The 18,792-nt window shown below is 35.5% G+C and overlaps 1 protein-coding gene across 1 annotated transcript in view; it reads left to right on the top strand.

Moving 5' to 3' along the window:
• Nucleotides 1–18,792, top strand: part of necab3 (N-terminal EF-hand calcium binding protein 3) — a 39,941-nt gene that overhangs the window by 2,138 nt on the left and 19,011 nt on the right. The window contains exons 2-3 of the mRNA XM_039691817.2: nucleotides 3,994–4,018; nucleotides 17,026–17,134. Coding sequence (XP_039547751.2) covers nucleotides 3,994–4,018; nucleotides 17,026–17,134 — 134 coding nt within the window. The remainder of the gene's footprint in view (nucleotides 1–3,993; nucleotides 4,019–17,025; nucleotides 17,135–18,792) is intronic.

Genomic DNA, 18,792 nt, shown 5'->3' with positions numbered 1-18,792 from the left:
TTGAAATAATATAGATAAATTATAATAATATAGACTGATAATGATTGATTTGAAAAAGAAGCATCACCACTGGGATGATATAGGAGATGCTTTCAAGGTCAAATTGATCTTCCAATGCAAACCGCAATATAAAATGCCCACTTTTCATGATCCAATCAATTCCAGATGGATTAAATCAAGTCCTCTCCCATAACGTCACATTATGGGTTGCTTTACATGCAGCTCCAACTTTTCAAGCACTCTTGTTGTCTTAAATTAAGAGCTCGGTGTGTGCCTTTGGGAGAAAATATTGTGTTTGTGTCTTACGCTTTCATCCTTTAGCGGGATCTTGTGTGTCTTCGATCATCACAGAAATAACAGAGCCGTTTTCTGACAGTTCTGATGGGCGTCATGATTAATGTTGAAGGGTTTAATCTCTTCTCAGCATGCGATTCACTCAAATTTCCATTCTGTTTCGACGTTTAATTGAAGAGACGATTGCTAATGTTGCTGTCTTTTGCCTTGCGTTTCAGACCAAGTTGAAACATCTATCTTCATGATGTAGAATTATGCATGATATTAAATAGTTACCAAACATCACCAAAATGGAGTTTTATACTTTATAAACAGATTTTGGTGCTTGTCTATGCAAAAATGATTATAGAGTGTAGATTACTGGGCAAAGTACACATTTTTAAGTGAAAATTATTTCCCCTAGTGATCACTGACCCATATTGAAATAAATGAGGTACTAATAAAAACATTGAATCAGATTAAGAGTGTCTTTTGCCATTAACGAGACAACTGTGACTCGTGTTAAAATATCTCTTGACGCACCACGACGGACAGAGGACGTGTTTGTGGGAGGTTTGCATTCGCTTCCCGAGGCGATCATTTCTAATCATCTTTCCCGACTCTGTCTCTTCGAAATTTCTAAAGCCGACTGACAGGAGAAGAGCGAACAGCTCCTTATAATTCCCTCGGCCCGCGTTTGAAGCTCTTGTGCGCTGATACTGAACCGTGGGTTCTGAAGGAAAGTGAGATTTGGATTAATTAAGATGCTATCAGGCCTTTATGAAGCGTGACTCGACTGATATTGTGCTTTGTGAGTCGTTTGTTCTCGAGTCGGTAGGACTCGTGTCTCCCCACTGACTCAACACCTGCCAGAGAGCCATTGGAAACGATCTCTCGGCATGAAGCTCAGATGACCTTTAAAGGACATTGTTAATGATGCATTATCCTGCACTTATCTTTTGGCAAGGCACTATTGCACATCTGGCTTTTACAAACATTATTATGTAGTATAAAGCTGAAGAATCAACAGACATGTTCTTCATAAAGCAAGTATATTTCACCTTTTAATCTCCATCTGGGTGTCGTTTTGCTTAGATGAATCTTCTCTGTAGAGATTAGTCAGCATGCGTGGCTCTCAGCCAAATGAAAATCCTACTGTTGGTTTTAGTTATTCCGTTTGTCTGAGGGACATTTTAATTGTGCAAGCCTGTTAGCTGTGTTTTAAAGTTGTTTGTATTTTACAGTAATAAGATTGTGAAGATGCACATTTTTTCCAGAAATCTTAAAGGATAGTTTATCCAATAATGAAAATAAAATTGGGATCTTCATTCAGCTTCAGTGACTTTTTATCTCACAATTCTGATTTTCTGACTTTGTTGGTTATAGTATGATATTAATTATTTGAAATTTATGTTTGTGATTTATTCTGTTGGTTAAAGCATAACTGAGATTCTGCATAAATATCCAGAATTTTAGATATAATATAATGGATTTCTTAAAAGTTGTTTTTAAAAAAATCTTTCTTTTGGGGTCACTCACAGACATCAAGAATCAGTGTATGAATCTCAACAATGGTGACAAACAGAATATTCAATTAAGAAAAGGAAATTACTAAGACAATTCAGATTTATTCATACAGCAATGCATGATGGGAGCCATTAATGAGTTGTGATTGGCAACAAGGATTATTATTGTCACCATGGTTGAGATTCACAGGCTGATTATTGATGTCTGTGTTTCTAAATAAATGCATTTGGAAGTGATTTGATCAGAACAATTTTTATTAAATGTTTTGGATTATAAGAAAAATACAATTATCATATGCTGTAGAACCTCTAAACTGTTGCTAACAAGTTAAACCAAATCATCTGAATGAGTTTCATTTTTCAGATCACAGCATGATTATGTCAAAACATAATCAACACTATCAGAACACTCTTGCCTTTGTTAATTTGATCGTTATCAACAACAACAGCAGACAAACAAAATTTGAAAAGCTTCCATACTTTTCCAACTGTTCTTTGCGACCACTTTAGAGCAAAAAAGCTATTTTTTAATCTGTACATGAACTTGAATTTCAAAGCTTCTTTATTTTCACTTTTCCTTTAAATTAAAAAAGGAGTATCTAAAGATCTAAAATACATCCATTTGCACAAAAACTGCATGTATATATGTTGTCAATACTGAGGCCTAAAAAGAAAATAACTGAGTAGTTCGTCTGAAGGTGACACTCTTCGATTCTCCGTTGTTTTTCTGTATATTTTGAGCACTTACAGCTGTGTTTTATAAAATATAATAAATTAGCCACCTGACGACTTAGATAATCCCTGAGGAGAAATTCAGCTCTCTTATAGACCAGAGCTACATAAAAGAAGTACAAATAGCAGAGGGATGACTTTGTAAAAATACATTAGTTATTCAATGACAAATTAGCATAAAAACCTGCTAATGACTGAGGAAAAACAATGAAGAATATATTATTAAAAAATCTAAGAAATGTTTTCTATACTTGCTGAAAAGATTTGACTTTTAAATCTGTATATGAAAACAAGCAGTCTGGCTTTAGATATTATTCATATTTACCATTTTATTCATATTTACCAAGTTGTTGCACAAATTAATGGTAGATGCTATAGAAGAAACATTTTAGTTGCCCAAAGAAGAAACTATCAGTGATCAGTTCTGAAAACTTGAAGATCTTCTGTTATGATCCAGAGTACCAGAATGTATGGTTCTCACATACTCTTAAAAATGTTTTGATCAAAAGGATTCTGATGAACAGAGCAACACTATAGTGTTCAAAAGTTTAGGCTCAGAAATATTTATTTTAAGAAATGCATGCTTTTATACAGCAAGGATGCATTAAGTAAATATATTTATAATGTTTCCAGAGAAATATTAAGCAGCACAACTGTTTTCAACATTGACATTAATGCAAATGTTTCTTGAGCATCAGATCATCATATTAGAGTGATTTCTGAACGGGTCATGTGACACTGAAGACAGGAGTAATGATGCTGAAAGTTTGATCAACTTTGATCACAGGAATAAATTACATTTTGCAATATATTCACATAGAAAACAGCTATTTTAAATTGTAATATTGACACATCGCAGCGGCAACGAGCACTTTGGTCAGTTGATTTCAAAAACACACTTCAGATCGCCACTTATTTAACAAACGAACTGAATGAATGCTCTACTAGAGCTACCGATGTTTTTATTTGTTTCAATGGGGACATAATCACACCCGCAAAGCACCAGGGAAGGGCGAGACGGCCACCATTCAACCCGAAAGAAGTCACATAACCATTTCAATAACTCTCAAGCTGTTCTGTTAAGCTAAAAAAACAGCATAGAATCCCTTTAAAAAGCATCCCAGGATGCACCTCAGCTCCCTCCTCATGAAAGTCTATGATTATAGAGGTCAAAAGTAGAGCGAGAGACAGAGAGAGTGTGTATTTTGCATGGTTTTTAAGATGATGTGTAGTTTGTTTGTGTGACTAACAGGCTTTGTGAGGAAATCTCAGATATAATGTCACGTTCCATCAGTGTTGAAGAGAGAACACCATGGAGCTCTAAAGGGGAAGTTCATTAAAGGCCAAATGATGTTTAATATTGTTCTCCACTTTTCATTTCCATCAATCCTCAATGCTTCTGAATGCTGCTCACGTTGATAAACTGCCATTGACTGTTTTTTTCATCTTCATCTCTTCACAGATTTTCCGCAGAGCTGACAAAAACGGTGAGTGTGAATCTGACCTTTTGCTGCATCACATTTAAAAGGTTTCTCGCTTTACACGGCGGTTTAACCACAAGTCGAAAAGCAATTTATTTATCTGTAAATGCAACTTTTGCACAATTATTTTGCAAAAAATAACCTGATGCATTGGTTAACAATCTCTCTGGGCATGCATGAATTTATAGAATAAATATAGAATATTTTTAAAACATAAAACATAAATATAGAATAAAACAATAGAAGATTTTATTGCTCTATTATTATAGCTCATATATATAACATTCCTTAAAAAGAAATAAAAAAGACAGTAATGCATTAAAAAAAATGAATGTGAATTGCAGATGAGATCATTCAATTTCATATTAAGATCCCCACATTTATGCATTAGGCTGAGCTTTTATTCACATTGCATTAAATATTTACATTTGATCAAATTCATGCATTTCCTGAATCAAACCTGCTGATCTCAGACGTTGGTATCTTTATTTGCCTCTTCATTGCTATCTAAAGGCTATAATTGCGATATTTCACTCTTATTTTAATATGGATACTGAATAGAAGTTGATTGAATATGATCTTACTAGAAATTCCAGTTTTCTACTTTAAAACTTCACGTTTAACTCACTGTGTTACTTGCCATTCTTTTTTGTGAGATTGTCTAAGTGAAATATGTTTCTGGAAATGCGAATATAGCCAGTTGCCAAAAAAAACCAAAAAAACTTTTCATTTCGTACAGAATGCATGATATCTTTAGGAGTTTGAGTCCTGCTGGTTCCTTTGTGCCACACGAAACACTGTTTATTCTTCAGAAGGACTTTAATGCATGCGGAGAGAGAGGGCGAAATGAACAGAATGATGCGCTGCCAAAACAAATCAGAAATGAGTGTCTGTCGCTGGGACAGCACGAGTCCTTTCGGAGGTCATTACCATTGTTCCAGAATGCCAATTACCTTCTTGCCACTTCATCATTACCAAGGACAGAGAGAAATAGAAAGAGAAGTGGAGTGGGAGAATATAAGAGCGTCAGAGAGAATAAGAGCTTGTGTTTGTGCTGTGAAACCAAGAGATACATTTTCCTCATTTTTTTAAGGAAACCTACACAATTTTGAGGCTTGAATAGAGGAACCGATTAAGCTGATAAATGAAGGAAAAAAGCCTACCAATTTATTTTAAGAGAATTAGCTCATTTATTAGGCTTTATTTCGAGACACCATTGTTAGTTCCCAGCATGCTTGGAAACATTGATATTAAGTGTTATTTATGTGTTTTTGAGTAAAGGGAAACATCTGTTAATGTTTAACGTTCGGTTATGTTTGACATTTGAAAGAGTTTCTATTATGTTGAAGATTTGATCGTTACCTTTGTGTAGAAGAGTAGGGCTTATAGTAAGGTTGTGAATAACTGCATGTATTGATATGTATGGTTATGCAAAAACTTAATTACAATGTTTGTGCTGTAGCAAGTTTGATTATCTTTTAACAATGCTATATAATTCAAAGTCAAATATAAACATGTAATTTCCATACACTATTTCACACAATTTTGAGCGACAACTTAAAATAAAAAAAGAATATTTCACAAAAAATATTTAATTCATTGTATCATAGACTAAATAATTAAGGGGATTTTACATGACGTATTTAGGTAGATTCCATGAAAGAAATCAACTACTCTAAAATATTATGTGTAAGTTTGTTACCATATATATTTTTTTAATTAAATAGCAGTTTTAACAATTTTATCCCTTAAAAACTCATTTTTGATCACCGAAATGACATTTTTCCTTGAAAAAAAATTCTTGATGGCTTAAGGTAGCTTGATGTAACTTGACACCCTTGCCTCATTTAGTATTCGCGGCTCTATGAATATGCAAATGAGCCCCGCCTCCCCTCACTCAGCTCAGAGATCCACTGGTTGGCGATCACACGTTGATCTGGGGTGCGTTTCCCGAAAGCATCGTTAGCCAACTATGGTCGCAATTTCCATTGAACTCTATTTGTAACGACGGAAGTTGCGACCATAGTTGGCTAACGTGATGCTTTTGGGAAATGCACCCCTGATTGGTTACAAGGTCGTTTGTGACGTCAGAAACACCAGCGTGTTTTTGAGACTGTCTTTGGTTCACTGCAGTTTTAAGCAGAAAATACTCAATGCTGTCGACTAATGAATTTACACATGGTTTGTTGTAAAACACAAGAAGCTGGATTTTCACTTTAAAGGATGAACCCGATACCATAATAAAATGCATTGGGGTCAGTTTTGCACATGTGAAGCTTCTCAGTATATTTGGAAATCAAATTGCATTTTATCATAAAGCATCTCAGTGAGCTGTTGGTGTCAAACTGGAGCACGGCTGCTGCTAAGTAGAACATTGAGGTTGGGAAATATAAACAGAGTTTGGCTGGTATTCTTCTCTTGAGAGTATATCAAGCTTTTAGTCGAGTTTCAGCTCTCATGTGAAGATTTTGAGCTCAGTGACTTGAAGGGAGATTATTTAAAGATTAGACGATGAGTTAAAAGCTGCCCGTCCTGTTTCACACTAACAGTAATAAACTCTCTCCCACAGGCCTGTGTTTGATGAATGGATTTGTGCTGGTCATTTCAAGCCAACTTATCTGGGTTGTGCCTCTGAGATTAGTCTAATTAGGGCTGCTAATTAACTTTTGAGTATTAATGCAATAAGTGTTTGTATTAATTCAGTATATCACCCAAGCATTTGCTTTGCTTTATAGTAAATGCTTTATTTTGTTATATATTCTTTTGTTTTTATATATTTATTTTTCACACACCGACCATTTGTCCCATTAGCAAAAGAAGATTCGGACCAAACGTAAACCAAGCGCTGAAGCACTTAGATCGTTAAATGGGGCCTGTTTTCTTTAAAATGACATGCTGCTTCTTTAAATTCAAGTAACTGCTTGAATACTCTGGTTGTGGTTTGTTCTTCTACACATTCGTGTGTGTTGCGTAACTGAATCATATTGCCTGAAAGAAGGTCAGTTTCAGCATCTGCCTGAGCCCGTCGCTGCTGGCCAATTGAACGACAAACGGCACGTCAAGCATGTCTATTGCCCCTTCGGCAGGGCCCGAAATACTGGAGCTGTCAGCACAGACACACATAGCGAACGAGAACCTGGGGACTGTAATGAAAAAGGCCTAAGAGAGAGACAAAGCAGGCTGTGAACGCCCACTGCGACTGTCTCTTCACATGCAACCAGCACTTTCCCTTCTGTTCTTCTGCATTTTCCTTGCACAGATTAGCCCGTTTGGAAATGTTCTAGCTTTCGGTCTGCATATTCATCATTTTCCTGTCCTTTAAACCCTGTTTCTCGTCCTCTCCCCCTCAATCCCTTCTTTATTCCTCTTTCTCTCTCTCTCTCTCTGCGTGTTCCTGTTTCTTTCAACGCTCAGACAAACAGACAGATTGGCTGGGGCTTCAGAGTGTTTGTCTGCTCACGTTGCATCTGTTGACTCAATCTGACAGCACTGCTGGTCGAGTTAGTGGAGAACTCTCAGAACTCGAGATGAAGAAATATGAGGAAAGATGAGTGTGATAATGAGGATGCAGGAGCTGAAAGTATCAGGAAAGTGGAGAAAGGAGACGATTGTATTAAGAGTTAATCGTGTCACAGAAAGAGAATAGGGAATGAAAAATTGTGCTATTCAATGAATTGGTCATGCGTTTCTTTGAGGCTTCTCTGGGTTGTGTTTTAACAAATGATTTGTTGAGGAGAGGAGTGCTGTTACTTTATTATGTGATCAGATTTCCAAGACATTCAGTATCTAGTGACCAGAATATACTTGGCTGATGAGAGTAGGGACCATTAAAATCCTAAACACCATTCAGAACATTCTAGAAACCATTCAGAATACTCTATACTAAAGCATTAGCCACCATTCAGAACATTCTAAAAACCATTCAGAACATTCTAAAAACCATTTAGAACATTCTAGAAACCATTTAGAACATTCTAAAAACATTCAAAGCATTCTAGCAACCATTCAGAACATTCTAGAAACCATTTAGAACATTCTAGCAACCACGCAGAACATTCTAAAAACCCTTCAGAACATTCTAGCAATCATTCAGAACATTCTAGCAACCATGCAAAACATTCTAAAAAAACATTCAGAATATTCTAGCAACCATTCCGAACATTCTAGAAACCATTTAGAACATTCTAGCCACCATTTAGAACATTCTAAAAAAAACATTCCGAACATTCTAGCCACCATTCAGAACACTCTAGCCACCATTCAGAACATTCTAAAAAAACATTCAGAACATTTGGAACATTCTAGAAACAATTCAGAACATTCTAAAAACCATTTAGAAGATTCTAGCCACCATTCAGAACATTCTAGAAACCATTCAGAACATTAAAAAAAAGCATTCAGAACATTCCAAAAAAACATTCAGAACATTCTGGTAACCATTCAGAACATTCTATAAACCATTCAGAACATTCTAGCCACCATTCAGAACATTCTAAAAACCCTTCAGAACATTAAAAAAAGCATTCAGAACATTCCAAAAAACATTCAGAACATTCTGGTAACCATTCAGAACATTCTAAAAACCATTCAGAACATTTAAAAAAACATTCAGAACATTCTAAAAACCATTCAGAACATTCTAAAAACCATTCAGAACATTTTAAAAAAACATTCAGAACGTTCTAAAAACCATTCCGAACATTCTAGCCACCATTCAGAACATTCTAGCAACCATTCCGAACATTCTAGCAACCATTCAGAACATTCTAGCCACCATTCAGAACACTCTAGCCACCATTCAGAACATTCTAAAAAAACATTCAGAACATTTGGAACATTCTAGAAACAATTCAGAACATTCTAAAAACCATTCAGAAGATTCTAGCCACCATTCAGAACATTCTAGAATCCATTCAGAACATTCTAGCCACCATTCAGAACATTCTAGTAACCATTCAGAACATTCTAGCCACCATTCAGAACATTCTAGAAACCCTTCAGAACATTAAAAAAAAGCATTCAGAACATTCCAAAAAACATTCAGAACATTCTAGTAACCATTCAGAACATTCAAGTAACCATTCAGAACATTCTAAAAACCATTCAGAACATTCTAAAAACCATTCAGAACATTCTAAAAACCATTCAGAACATTTAAAAAAACATTCAGAACGTTCTAAAAACCATTCAGAAGATTCTAGCCACCATTCAGAACATTCTAGAAACCATTCAGAACATTCTAGCCACCATTCAGAACATTCTAGTAACCATTCAGAACATTCTAGCCACCATTCAGAACATTCTAAAAACCCCTCAGAACATTAAAAAAAGCATTCAGAACATTCCAAAAAAACATTCAGAATATTCTAGTAACCATTCAGAACATTCAAGTAACCATTCAGAACATTCTAAAAACCAGTCAGAACATTTAAAAAAAACATTCAGAACATTCTAAAAACCATTCAGAACATTAAAAAAAAATTCATAACATTTAAAAAAAACCATTCAGAACATTCTAACCATTCAGAACATTAAAAAAAACATTCAGAACATTCTAAAAAACATTCAGGGATGTGTTTCCCGTACAACGCCTTAACTCAATGCTTCACCACAGTACGATGTATCGTTGAAGAAATCAACTAGCTTGTCACGACTTTTTCGTTTTTCGACTTTTTTGATTGTATGTTTAACCATGTTGGTTTATGACGTCACAAAAGTGGTGGAGTAATGACTTATTTTAATGAAACTGTTTGAGATCGAATTAATGCTATGTTTTGATATAAGTTACAGACATGGCATCCGAGGACTATTTCTCATTTTTCAGTTATTTCGCTTTATTTCCAGATTCAATCATAGACTCATTCACACATGCGCACTCTTCCAATACAGTGCTTTAAATATCTTGACAAACTCATTGTCACGTAGTGGTTTTGTGTGTTTTCGTTATTAGTTATTGCCCGTCTATTATTTATCCCAGGTGTTTCTCATTTCTCACGCCCCCTTGTTATCTTGTCTAGCTCGTTTGATTATTTAAGCCCTGTGTTTCTGCCCTGTCTTTGTTGGTTGTTGAATTTATGTGTGTTACGTTGGTGCTTTCACGATTCTCGAGTCTTGCTTCTAGTGTCTTGTTTTAAGTTTGTTTAATAAAGCTACACTGCGTTTGGACCCAGCCTCAGCTCTGTTTCTCCGCACAGCGTCACACTCATAGACGTAAATGACACTTGTATGTATTCTAAATAAAGACACCGGTTGCACTGAATGTCAGCTTGCTTATTTTGCTCAAGAGAAAGATTTGTTAAGTCCACATGCAATCTAGAAACTGCTTCTAACCACAGCTCGAGATCTGTCGTTCCCAAACACACAACTCTGCGATGCTGTTTGTGAATGTTCGTTGGAACGATGGTTTCGGGAAACTTTGACTCGTTGAACTCACTGTGTGCTGTAATATTCGTTTTTATTTTTGCACTATTGATTTTTTTTTCATCTGAGGTACTGCCTTTCTTCTTATCCTACCCGAGTTGAATTATCTGTGAGAATTGCACTTTTTTAGATCTGTTCTGAGTAGTTCTGAAAGTCATACTGAGATGAAAAATGACATGTGCAATTCTCCAACTGAGCAACTGAGAAATCGCTTATAGAAGCAGATGACTGGAGGTTTTGTGATGAAATAAAGCATCGCATTGGCAGAAGCCACAGACTGTCCTGTGAATTCCCACTTTGTTTAATTTAAAAGAATTTCCTTTTGAAGCACGCCTTCATAAAAAAAGGGTTTCTTTGTAAAAGGAATAAAACTGCCTCTTTTAAATGTTCAGATGATACTGTCTTTTCCTGTGGAAATAAAGCTTCTTATTGTCTCGTTACTGCAGGGGAATTGTGTCACTCTCATAAATAAATAATTCTGCATCCAAAATGCTCAAAAACTATTTCAATTTCTTCATCTTGGACTTCAATATATATATATTTTTTTTTTACAATTGAATGCATTTAAATAAGTTTGACCACCTCCTGCATGCTCTTTGAACTCGTGTTCATGCAGAGATGTATGAATCATCCTTTTCTCTCTTTTTCTTTTTTGTTAGACCTCCATCATACAGAAAATGACTTTTAAAGATTCATTCATACTCAGAGTTTTTTTTTTTTTTTTTGCCTTTGTGCAACGATTTATCTTCAAAGAAACCCTCGGCTATTATTTTGGATCCTTCCGGTGAGGGACAAACGTGGGCACGAGAAAAGAGACGTGTGTGTGCTATTGAAGCGCTCAAGCTGCAGGTTTATCCACTAAATGGTGCATGTGAATATATATAATTTCTGGTGCAATGCAAAAAAAATACCTGGTACACTCTCAGAAAAAAAGGTATAAAAGCTGTCACCGGGGCTGTACCTTTTCAAAAGGTAAACTTTTGTCCATTTTTGGTGCTAATATGTATGTTTTAGGTGCTAATATGTACATTTTAGGTGTAAATATGTACATTTAGGTACTAATATGTACATTTTATGTGCTAATATATACATTTTAAGTGTAAATATGTACATTTAGGTGCTAATATGTACATCTTAGGTACTAATATGTACATTTTAGGTGCTGATATGTACATTTTAGGTGCTAATATGTACCACAAAGGTACCAATATGCAGCCTTTGGGTACAAAAGTGTACCTTTTGAAAAGGTACAGCCCCAGTGACAGCTTTTGTACCGTTTTTTCTGTAATTTTGTTGCACCATCAAAAAAAAAAGAAGAAAAAAAAAGAAGTAAAACTCAAGTGTACTTTAAAGCGATGAGCCATGAGAAGATTTAGAGGCTTGCAGATGCACAGCATTTTTGTTTTTTAATGCGTGAAAATATTGAGGACGAATTCGCTAAAGCATTGCATCTCTTTTGCATTGGTGCAATTCTCCCATGCAATTATTTTGTGCATCTTTGTCCTTTAGTGAAACAGCCCTGTGAATAAACGTTGCTGCCAGTGTCATTAAATGTTTTAAAATGCCTAAGCATGTTTGAAGTGCAGATTCAACATTAAATCAGGCTTTAACAGGACAAATTCCTGAAGTAACTGTACAGACGAGGTTCTGTCACAAGAAATGTGTGTGAAGCACAGCATGGAATCTGTGGGGAAGGCTTAGGAAGATGCATTAGAGGATGCTGATCCCCAGACAGACAACAGCACAGAATGACACATTAGTTTGAGACTAAATAAGGCAGAGCGGCAGAGTAGATACAAGTCTCCTGAGAGCCGGACTACGAGAGCTGCGATCTAGCGGACTGCAGACTTCAGATATCACTCAGAGTTCAACTTTGACCTTAGTAACGTCTGCCGGTGTTAACAAAGCAAGTGTTCACTATCCATGATTGAATCAATGATAGAAACTGCGTTCAGGCCGCAAAGTGCTCTGATCTTTTAAAAAGTGGATGTTTTAAATACTAAACAAGCACACTTGACACTGGCATGTTCATCATAATATCAATAACAATGACATCTGCATTTTTGTGCATTGCATATTTTGTTATAAAATGTTATGATGTGTACTTTTTTATGTGCATTAGTATTAACATTTTAACATACTTTTAATATACTTTCACCATCACAACATTTAAGTTGTAACGTATTATATATTTAATATATTTATTATTTTTTTAACATTTCTTTAATTGAATATATTTTTGATATTTTATTTGATATATTTATGAATATACACTACTGTGCAAATATTTGGAGAATTTTAATGTTTTGAAATATGTCGCTCCTGCTCACTAAGCTACATTTATTTGATCAAAAATACAGTAAATAATAATAATATTAATAATATATTTTAAAATGTAATTTATTCCTGTGATCAAAGCTGAATTTTCAGCATCATAACTCCAGTCTTCAGTGATCCTTCAGAAATCATCCTAATGATGATTTGATGCTCAAAAAACATGATTATTGTCAATGTTAAAAAAAAAAATGTTGTTATATTTATATTATTATTTTATTAATATAAGATGACTGTAATATAATATGATTCATATAGCATTTATTTTAAATATAATCTTTTGTAACATTTTAAATGTTTTGCTGTCATTTTGCATCACTTTACACCAATGCTTTGCTAAATAAAATATTTTTTATCTTACAGATCCGACATTTGAACAGTATCACTTTCGTGTAATATTTCATTAATTGCAAACAAATCCATATTTATCTTCACGGATATGAATGAATGCAAGTGACCCAGATTGAAAATTCAGTTGAGATCAGATCTGTTATACAAAAACATAACTTTTGTGTCTGATATTTGTGTATAACCCAATTCAGTGACCCACTAAATTTCTAGTATCCAAATGCTAATCTAAATATGCCTTGGAGATTATCGAAGTTCTCCGAGAGAAAACAAACCGCTGATACTGTACCTGGACTCTTTCTTGCTGAGGTTTCGTTCACCCTAATTAAATTTCAAGATGTAAATGATCTTGTTTTTCTTCTTAAGTGCATCTTTGGCTGGCTAGTGTGTGTTTTAATGATCCAAAGACAGATGATTCTGGTCAGCGACGCCGTCTGTTGTGAAGAGACTGAACGCAGATGGCCATTAAATTTGCTCTTGAACGAACTGGAGAGGTTGGAGGGTTTTCTAATGCTCTGAATATGTTCACTGTCGCTTTAAGCCTCCTGTGTAATTAAGTGTCCATTTGGCCACAAAAATGTTGTTTTTAACTTAAAAACAGTCAAAGCTCATTCATGCATTGCCGTGAAATTGTTTATTTGTGGATCAGATGGTTATTTGAAGAAGAAACGGATCGTCTGATCTCTGGCCCTGCAGAGTTCAAGGTATTTTATTGTCATTCTGTAGCCTACAAGTTGACACACGAGAACTATATATTTAACCAACCCGATTACACTAAATGCGTCTTTATAGAATGTATGTGTATTTATACGATAAAGTCAGTTATTATGTGCATAGGATATGCATGGGTTGGTTAGGGTAGGTTTAGGTGTCGGGTGTGTGTGTATTATTATACGTTTGGGTAGAATTAGTGGTGTGGGGTGCACAATGAACTGCGTATCAGATGCATGCGAAAAACTGCGTCTCATATGCACGTAAAAACTCACTTCCGCGTATAAATTACACAACAATACACAATGCGTGCTATAGAGACGCATTTACGAGAGAACGCAAGTACTGTACACTCTCAGAAAAAAAGGTACAAAAGCTGTCACCGGGACTGTACCTTTTCGAAAGGTTCGAATGGACTTTTGTCCAATTTAAGTGTTAATATGTACATTTCGGGAGCTAATACGTCAATTTTAGGTCGTAATATGTACATTTTAGGTGCTAATATGTACATTTTAAGTGTTAATATGTACATTTCGGGAGCTAATATGTCCATTTTAGGTCGTAATATATGTACATTTTAGGTGCTAATATGTACATTTTAAGTGTTAATATGTACATTTCGGGAGCTAATATGTCAATTTTAGGTCGTAATATGTACATTTTAGGTGCTAATAAGTACATTTTAAGTGTTAATATGTACATTTCGGGAGCTAATATGTCCATTTTAGGTCGTAATATGTACATTTTAGGTGCTAATATGTACATTTTAAGTGTTAATATGTACATTTCGGGAGCTAATATGTCCATTTTAGGTCGTAATATGTACATTTTAGGTGCTAATATGTACATTTTAAGTGTTAATATGTACATTTCGGGAGCTAATATGTCCATTTTAGGTCTTAATATGTACATCTTAGGTGCTAATATGTACATTTTAGGTGTTAATATGTACATTTTTGGTTCTGATATGAACCACTAAGGTACCAATATGCAACCTTTGGGTACAAAAGTGTAACTTTTGAAAAGGTACAGCCCCAGTGACAGCTTTTGTACCTTTTTTCTGAGAGTGTATACACAGAGATTTACTAACGGCAACAAAACATTTCTCCTAAATCCTTTTTACACATAATTTTCTAGTTAATATTGGCTTTATATGATTTTTAGATGAGTTTTTTATATATTAAAGAGTTTTCCACGTTCTGAAAGTCAAGTCAAAAGTCACCATTGACGTCGAGCTCAAGTGTCAGCCAACCACAAAAGCACAAGAGGGCTAAAAGAATCTGCTGTCTTTCGGGAGGCCGATAAATGTCAGAGAGCCGAATGTTCAGCGACGTGAGAGGAAGTGATGTAGACGATCTGTCAGCCATGAATGAGTGCTGTCACATATTGGCGAGTAAATTCCCCGTTCTTCTCTTTGGGCTCTTGATGGATGACACGTTCTGCACTTTACCTAATAATAAGAGCTGTGCGCTAACGGCAGATGGTAGTTCACGGATCAGGCTTGATCTACGACATCTGCCATCAGTAAAAAGCATTTTATCCAGGTGTTTATCTGACCTGAGAAAGACAGGAGAATAGCCTATATTTCAGTCAGCGTTTCTGCTCCATTCACCAAGTTTTTGATGTGTAAAGCACACAAAACTGGAAAGATCTTGTGAAAATTGCAAGCTACGCCTCAATTTATAGTAGGGATGCACCGATATGAAAATTTTGGCCGATACCGATAACCGATAATTCTTTATATTTGAAAGCCGATAACCGATATATCGGCCGATAAACTTAAATCCAAATTTTTATCTAATTTTGAGAGTCTGATTACAAAAACAAAAGTCTCACAATTAAATCCACGTCCCAAGCGCACAATTATAATGATGTTCTCATTATAGTGTTGTATAGCCGATATGACAGATTTGCGTTGCACATGTTGTCCCGCACCAGATTTTCATTTTTTTGAAGAGATTTCAATCATATTTCAAGAAATTCAAAAACATAAACAGTTCTCAACAAGTGACTCAGCTGCACTGTAAAAAATAACTTATTATTTTGAGTTTCTGATGGTTAAATTAATCTCCTTCATTGTATTAACTCACTTTTTCCAGTTCAATCAACTTAAAATTTTAAGGCAACCCAGGTCACTTACTTTTTTAAGTTAAACCAACAATATTTTTTTTTACAGTGGAGTAATATCAACATATTTTCTTTTGTCAAATCAACTTTATAATAATTTATTTAGTTGAGATAACTTATAATTTTGAGTTTCTGATGGTTAAATTAATCTCCTTCATTGTATTAACTCACTTTTTCCAGTTCAATGAACTTAAAATTTTAAGGCAACCAGGTTACGTATTTTTTTAAGTTAAACCATCAATATTTTTTTTACAGTGTGAAGGGAATAATACATTATTTATCGGCTTTAATATATCGGCCAAATTTTCTTACCAGGCCGATAACGATAACATTAAAAATGAACATATATCGGCCGATACCGATATGCTGGCCGATATATCGTGCATCACTAATTTATAGGATTTGAAGCACATAAGTCCATTATTCCTTTGTGTCGTGGCACATTTCTCGAAAATAACTCCAGTTGTAGTGTTAAAACAACCAAAATGAATGAACTCCAAAATACAACACAGCCGGGGAGTATCCAATAACACAAACTGTAGTCAGAGTTAAAAAATTAACTCTTTCACACTTTTTTTGCCTAACTCATGATTTTTTTTAACTCCTGAAATTTGCTGTGCTCAAATGCCTTTCCTTTCATATATTTAAAATGACTTGCAGATTTATAACTTTATTACCTCTGAAGACGACTGAAACAAAAGATGTGTGCGGCTGATGCTCCTTTGGTTATGAACAGCTTGTGCAAGCGTGTGTGTGTGTGTGTCCATGAGCCTGCACACCTCTGGTTGCAGTTTCGCTTGTCGCCAGAGGGGGCGTAGTTCTGCAAAAACTCAGAGACTTGCGCAACGCACCTTTAAATCTGCCACTAAATACCACATAAAAGCAGAAATTGTGGTGATTGGTCCCTTTGCATGTCCATCTCTTTCTGTCTAAATGGGTGTATTGCTTTAAAGCCCTATCGACTTAGAATTTCCTATCAGGTAAATTTTTAATGCGCTAAACCTATTTCGCAAAAGAAAAAAAAAAATCTTGGCAACAGCTGTGTTTGCTGATTCTCTCATGTCTTCTTGCAGACGACGGCAAGCTGTCCTTCGAGGAGTTCAAAGCCTATTTCGCAGACGGGATTCTCACCACCGACGAGCTGCGGGAGCTGTTCTACTCCATCGATGGACGGCAAACAAAGTACATACTTCAACCATCACACACACACACACACACACACACACACAAAGCACACTCACTTCAAAGTTGCCAAACTTGCAAAAAGTCTCATTTAAAAGTTTGATTTAAAGGATTAGGCTTATTATATATTGCAACATGTTTAGTGCAATTAATTATTTTAAAAAGACCATCTGCATTTTTAATAAATCATTGCAGCAGTAAATCATCATGATTAAATGATAGAGAAGAGCGCTATGATCATATCTCTCCTGATGCACAGTGTGTTCGAGAATACTTTCTGCTGTTTAAGATCAATTTAGGTGTTTTTGAAGTAATATTACTCTACAGTACATGTAAAATTAAATATTATAAAATTATGTTTTCATTGCAGTAAATCAATGCAATATGTGGAGAGATAGAAGAGATACCTAAAAATGAAATTCTCTGTTCATTTACTCACCCTAATGCCATTCCTGGTGTGTTTGACTTCAGATGCACACAAATGAAGATTTTTAGGGATATAATCCATCTCTGTGAGTCCATATACAGTAATGCCATTGAGCTATTCAGTGTTTTTGTGATGCCACACACAGTCACATTAAAGTCACATGATTGTTGCTTCCTCCATGCACACCTGACCTGCATTAATTATTAGTGCCTTTTCGGATCGTTATCTGATTTGCATGATTCCATTAGTGAATCAAAACATCGCAAACAGAGCGTGCATCAGTTTATCTGCCCACCACAGTTTATCTCTGAGTTTAGGTGACCTGTATCCTTAGCAACCTTACATTTTCGTTCCCTAATTAGTCGCCTTTCAGAGAGGTGTGATTATGTTGCGCCGCATGCCGTAGCTTTTTAAAGCATCTGGAACGAAACGAACAAGCATTCGAACGTTCACGCGCAGGAGGATCAAAGTGTTTCCTGAGGTGGCGTGGATGAATCAAAGCATGGAGAACTGTGTTCCAGGACGCCAATGAATACACAGAACAAAGCTGCAAATTTGACTTCACAAAGAGCTGCATTGCAGAGCTGACTACACACACACACACACACACAAAAGTTCCAAGCTCAGATTTTCCTCTGAAAATGGAGCATATTTCTGCAATCAGTCTGAATGGTCACTGGGTAATTACTGTATCCAGAAGCCCGTAGTGAATTAGTCTAGTCAAGTTAGACTCTAAAATAGGTCTGCTTCATGCAAAGCGTGCATCTCGGGTCATTTTAAACAGCTCCCGTCCTCATTACGCCATTAAACCAGTCTGTTGATTTGCAGACCCCTGGGAAATATTCGATGCTAAAATGACCTTATTTTTTTTTTCTTTATTCCATGGATAAATGTTCCTGATTTTGTGTTAGTGGGTGTGAATCGGTCGTACTGGACTGCAAACTTTCAGAAACTTTAAAGATTATGTGATTTTTTTTCCCTATCTAAGGTCAACATGGAATCAAAATTAGTATTGCAAGTCTTGTTATGAATGATTAATCGTAACCAATCCATTCTGCCATATAGAAACATTCACCATCCAGTCAATTCCAGATGGAAAAAATCCATCCAAATGCTCAGTAAAGTGGCCCTATTCCATAGGCATGTATTAAAAGGAGTAGTTCGTTCATTTTAAAAAAGTAGTTTTGCTTTTTTTTTTTTAATTAAGTTCCAGTATCCCAGTGACCTTGCA

The sequence above is a fragment of the Pimephales promelas genome, chromosome 8 (genome assembly GCF_988280905.1).
Source record: "Pimephales promelas chromosome 8, fPimPro1.hap1.1, whole genome shotgun sequence".
NCBI lineage: Eukaryota > Metazoa > Chordata > Actinopteri > Cypriniformes > Leuciscidae > Pimephales > Pimephales promelas.
The sequence above is the reverse complement of the archived record's forward strand: the minus strand, read 5'-3'. Positions and strand labels throughout refer to the sequence as shown.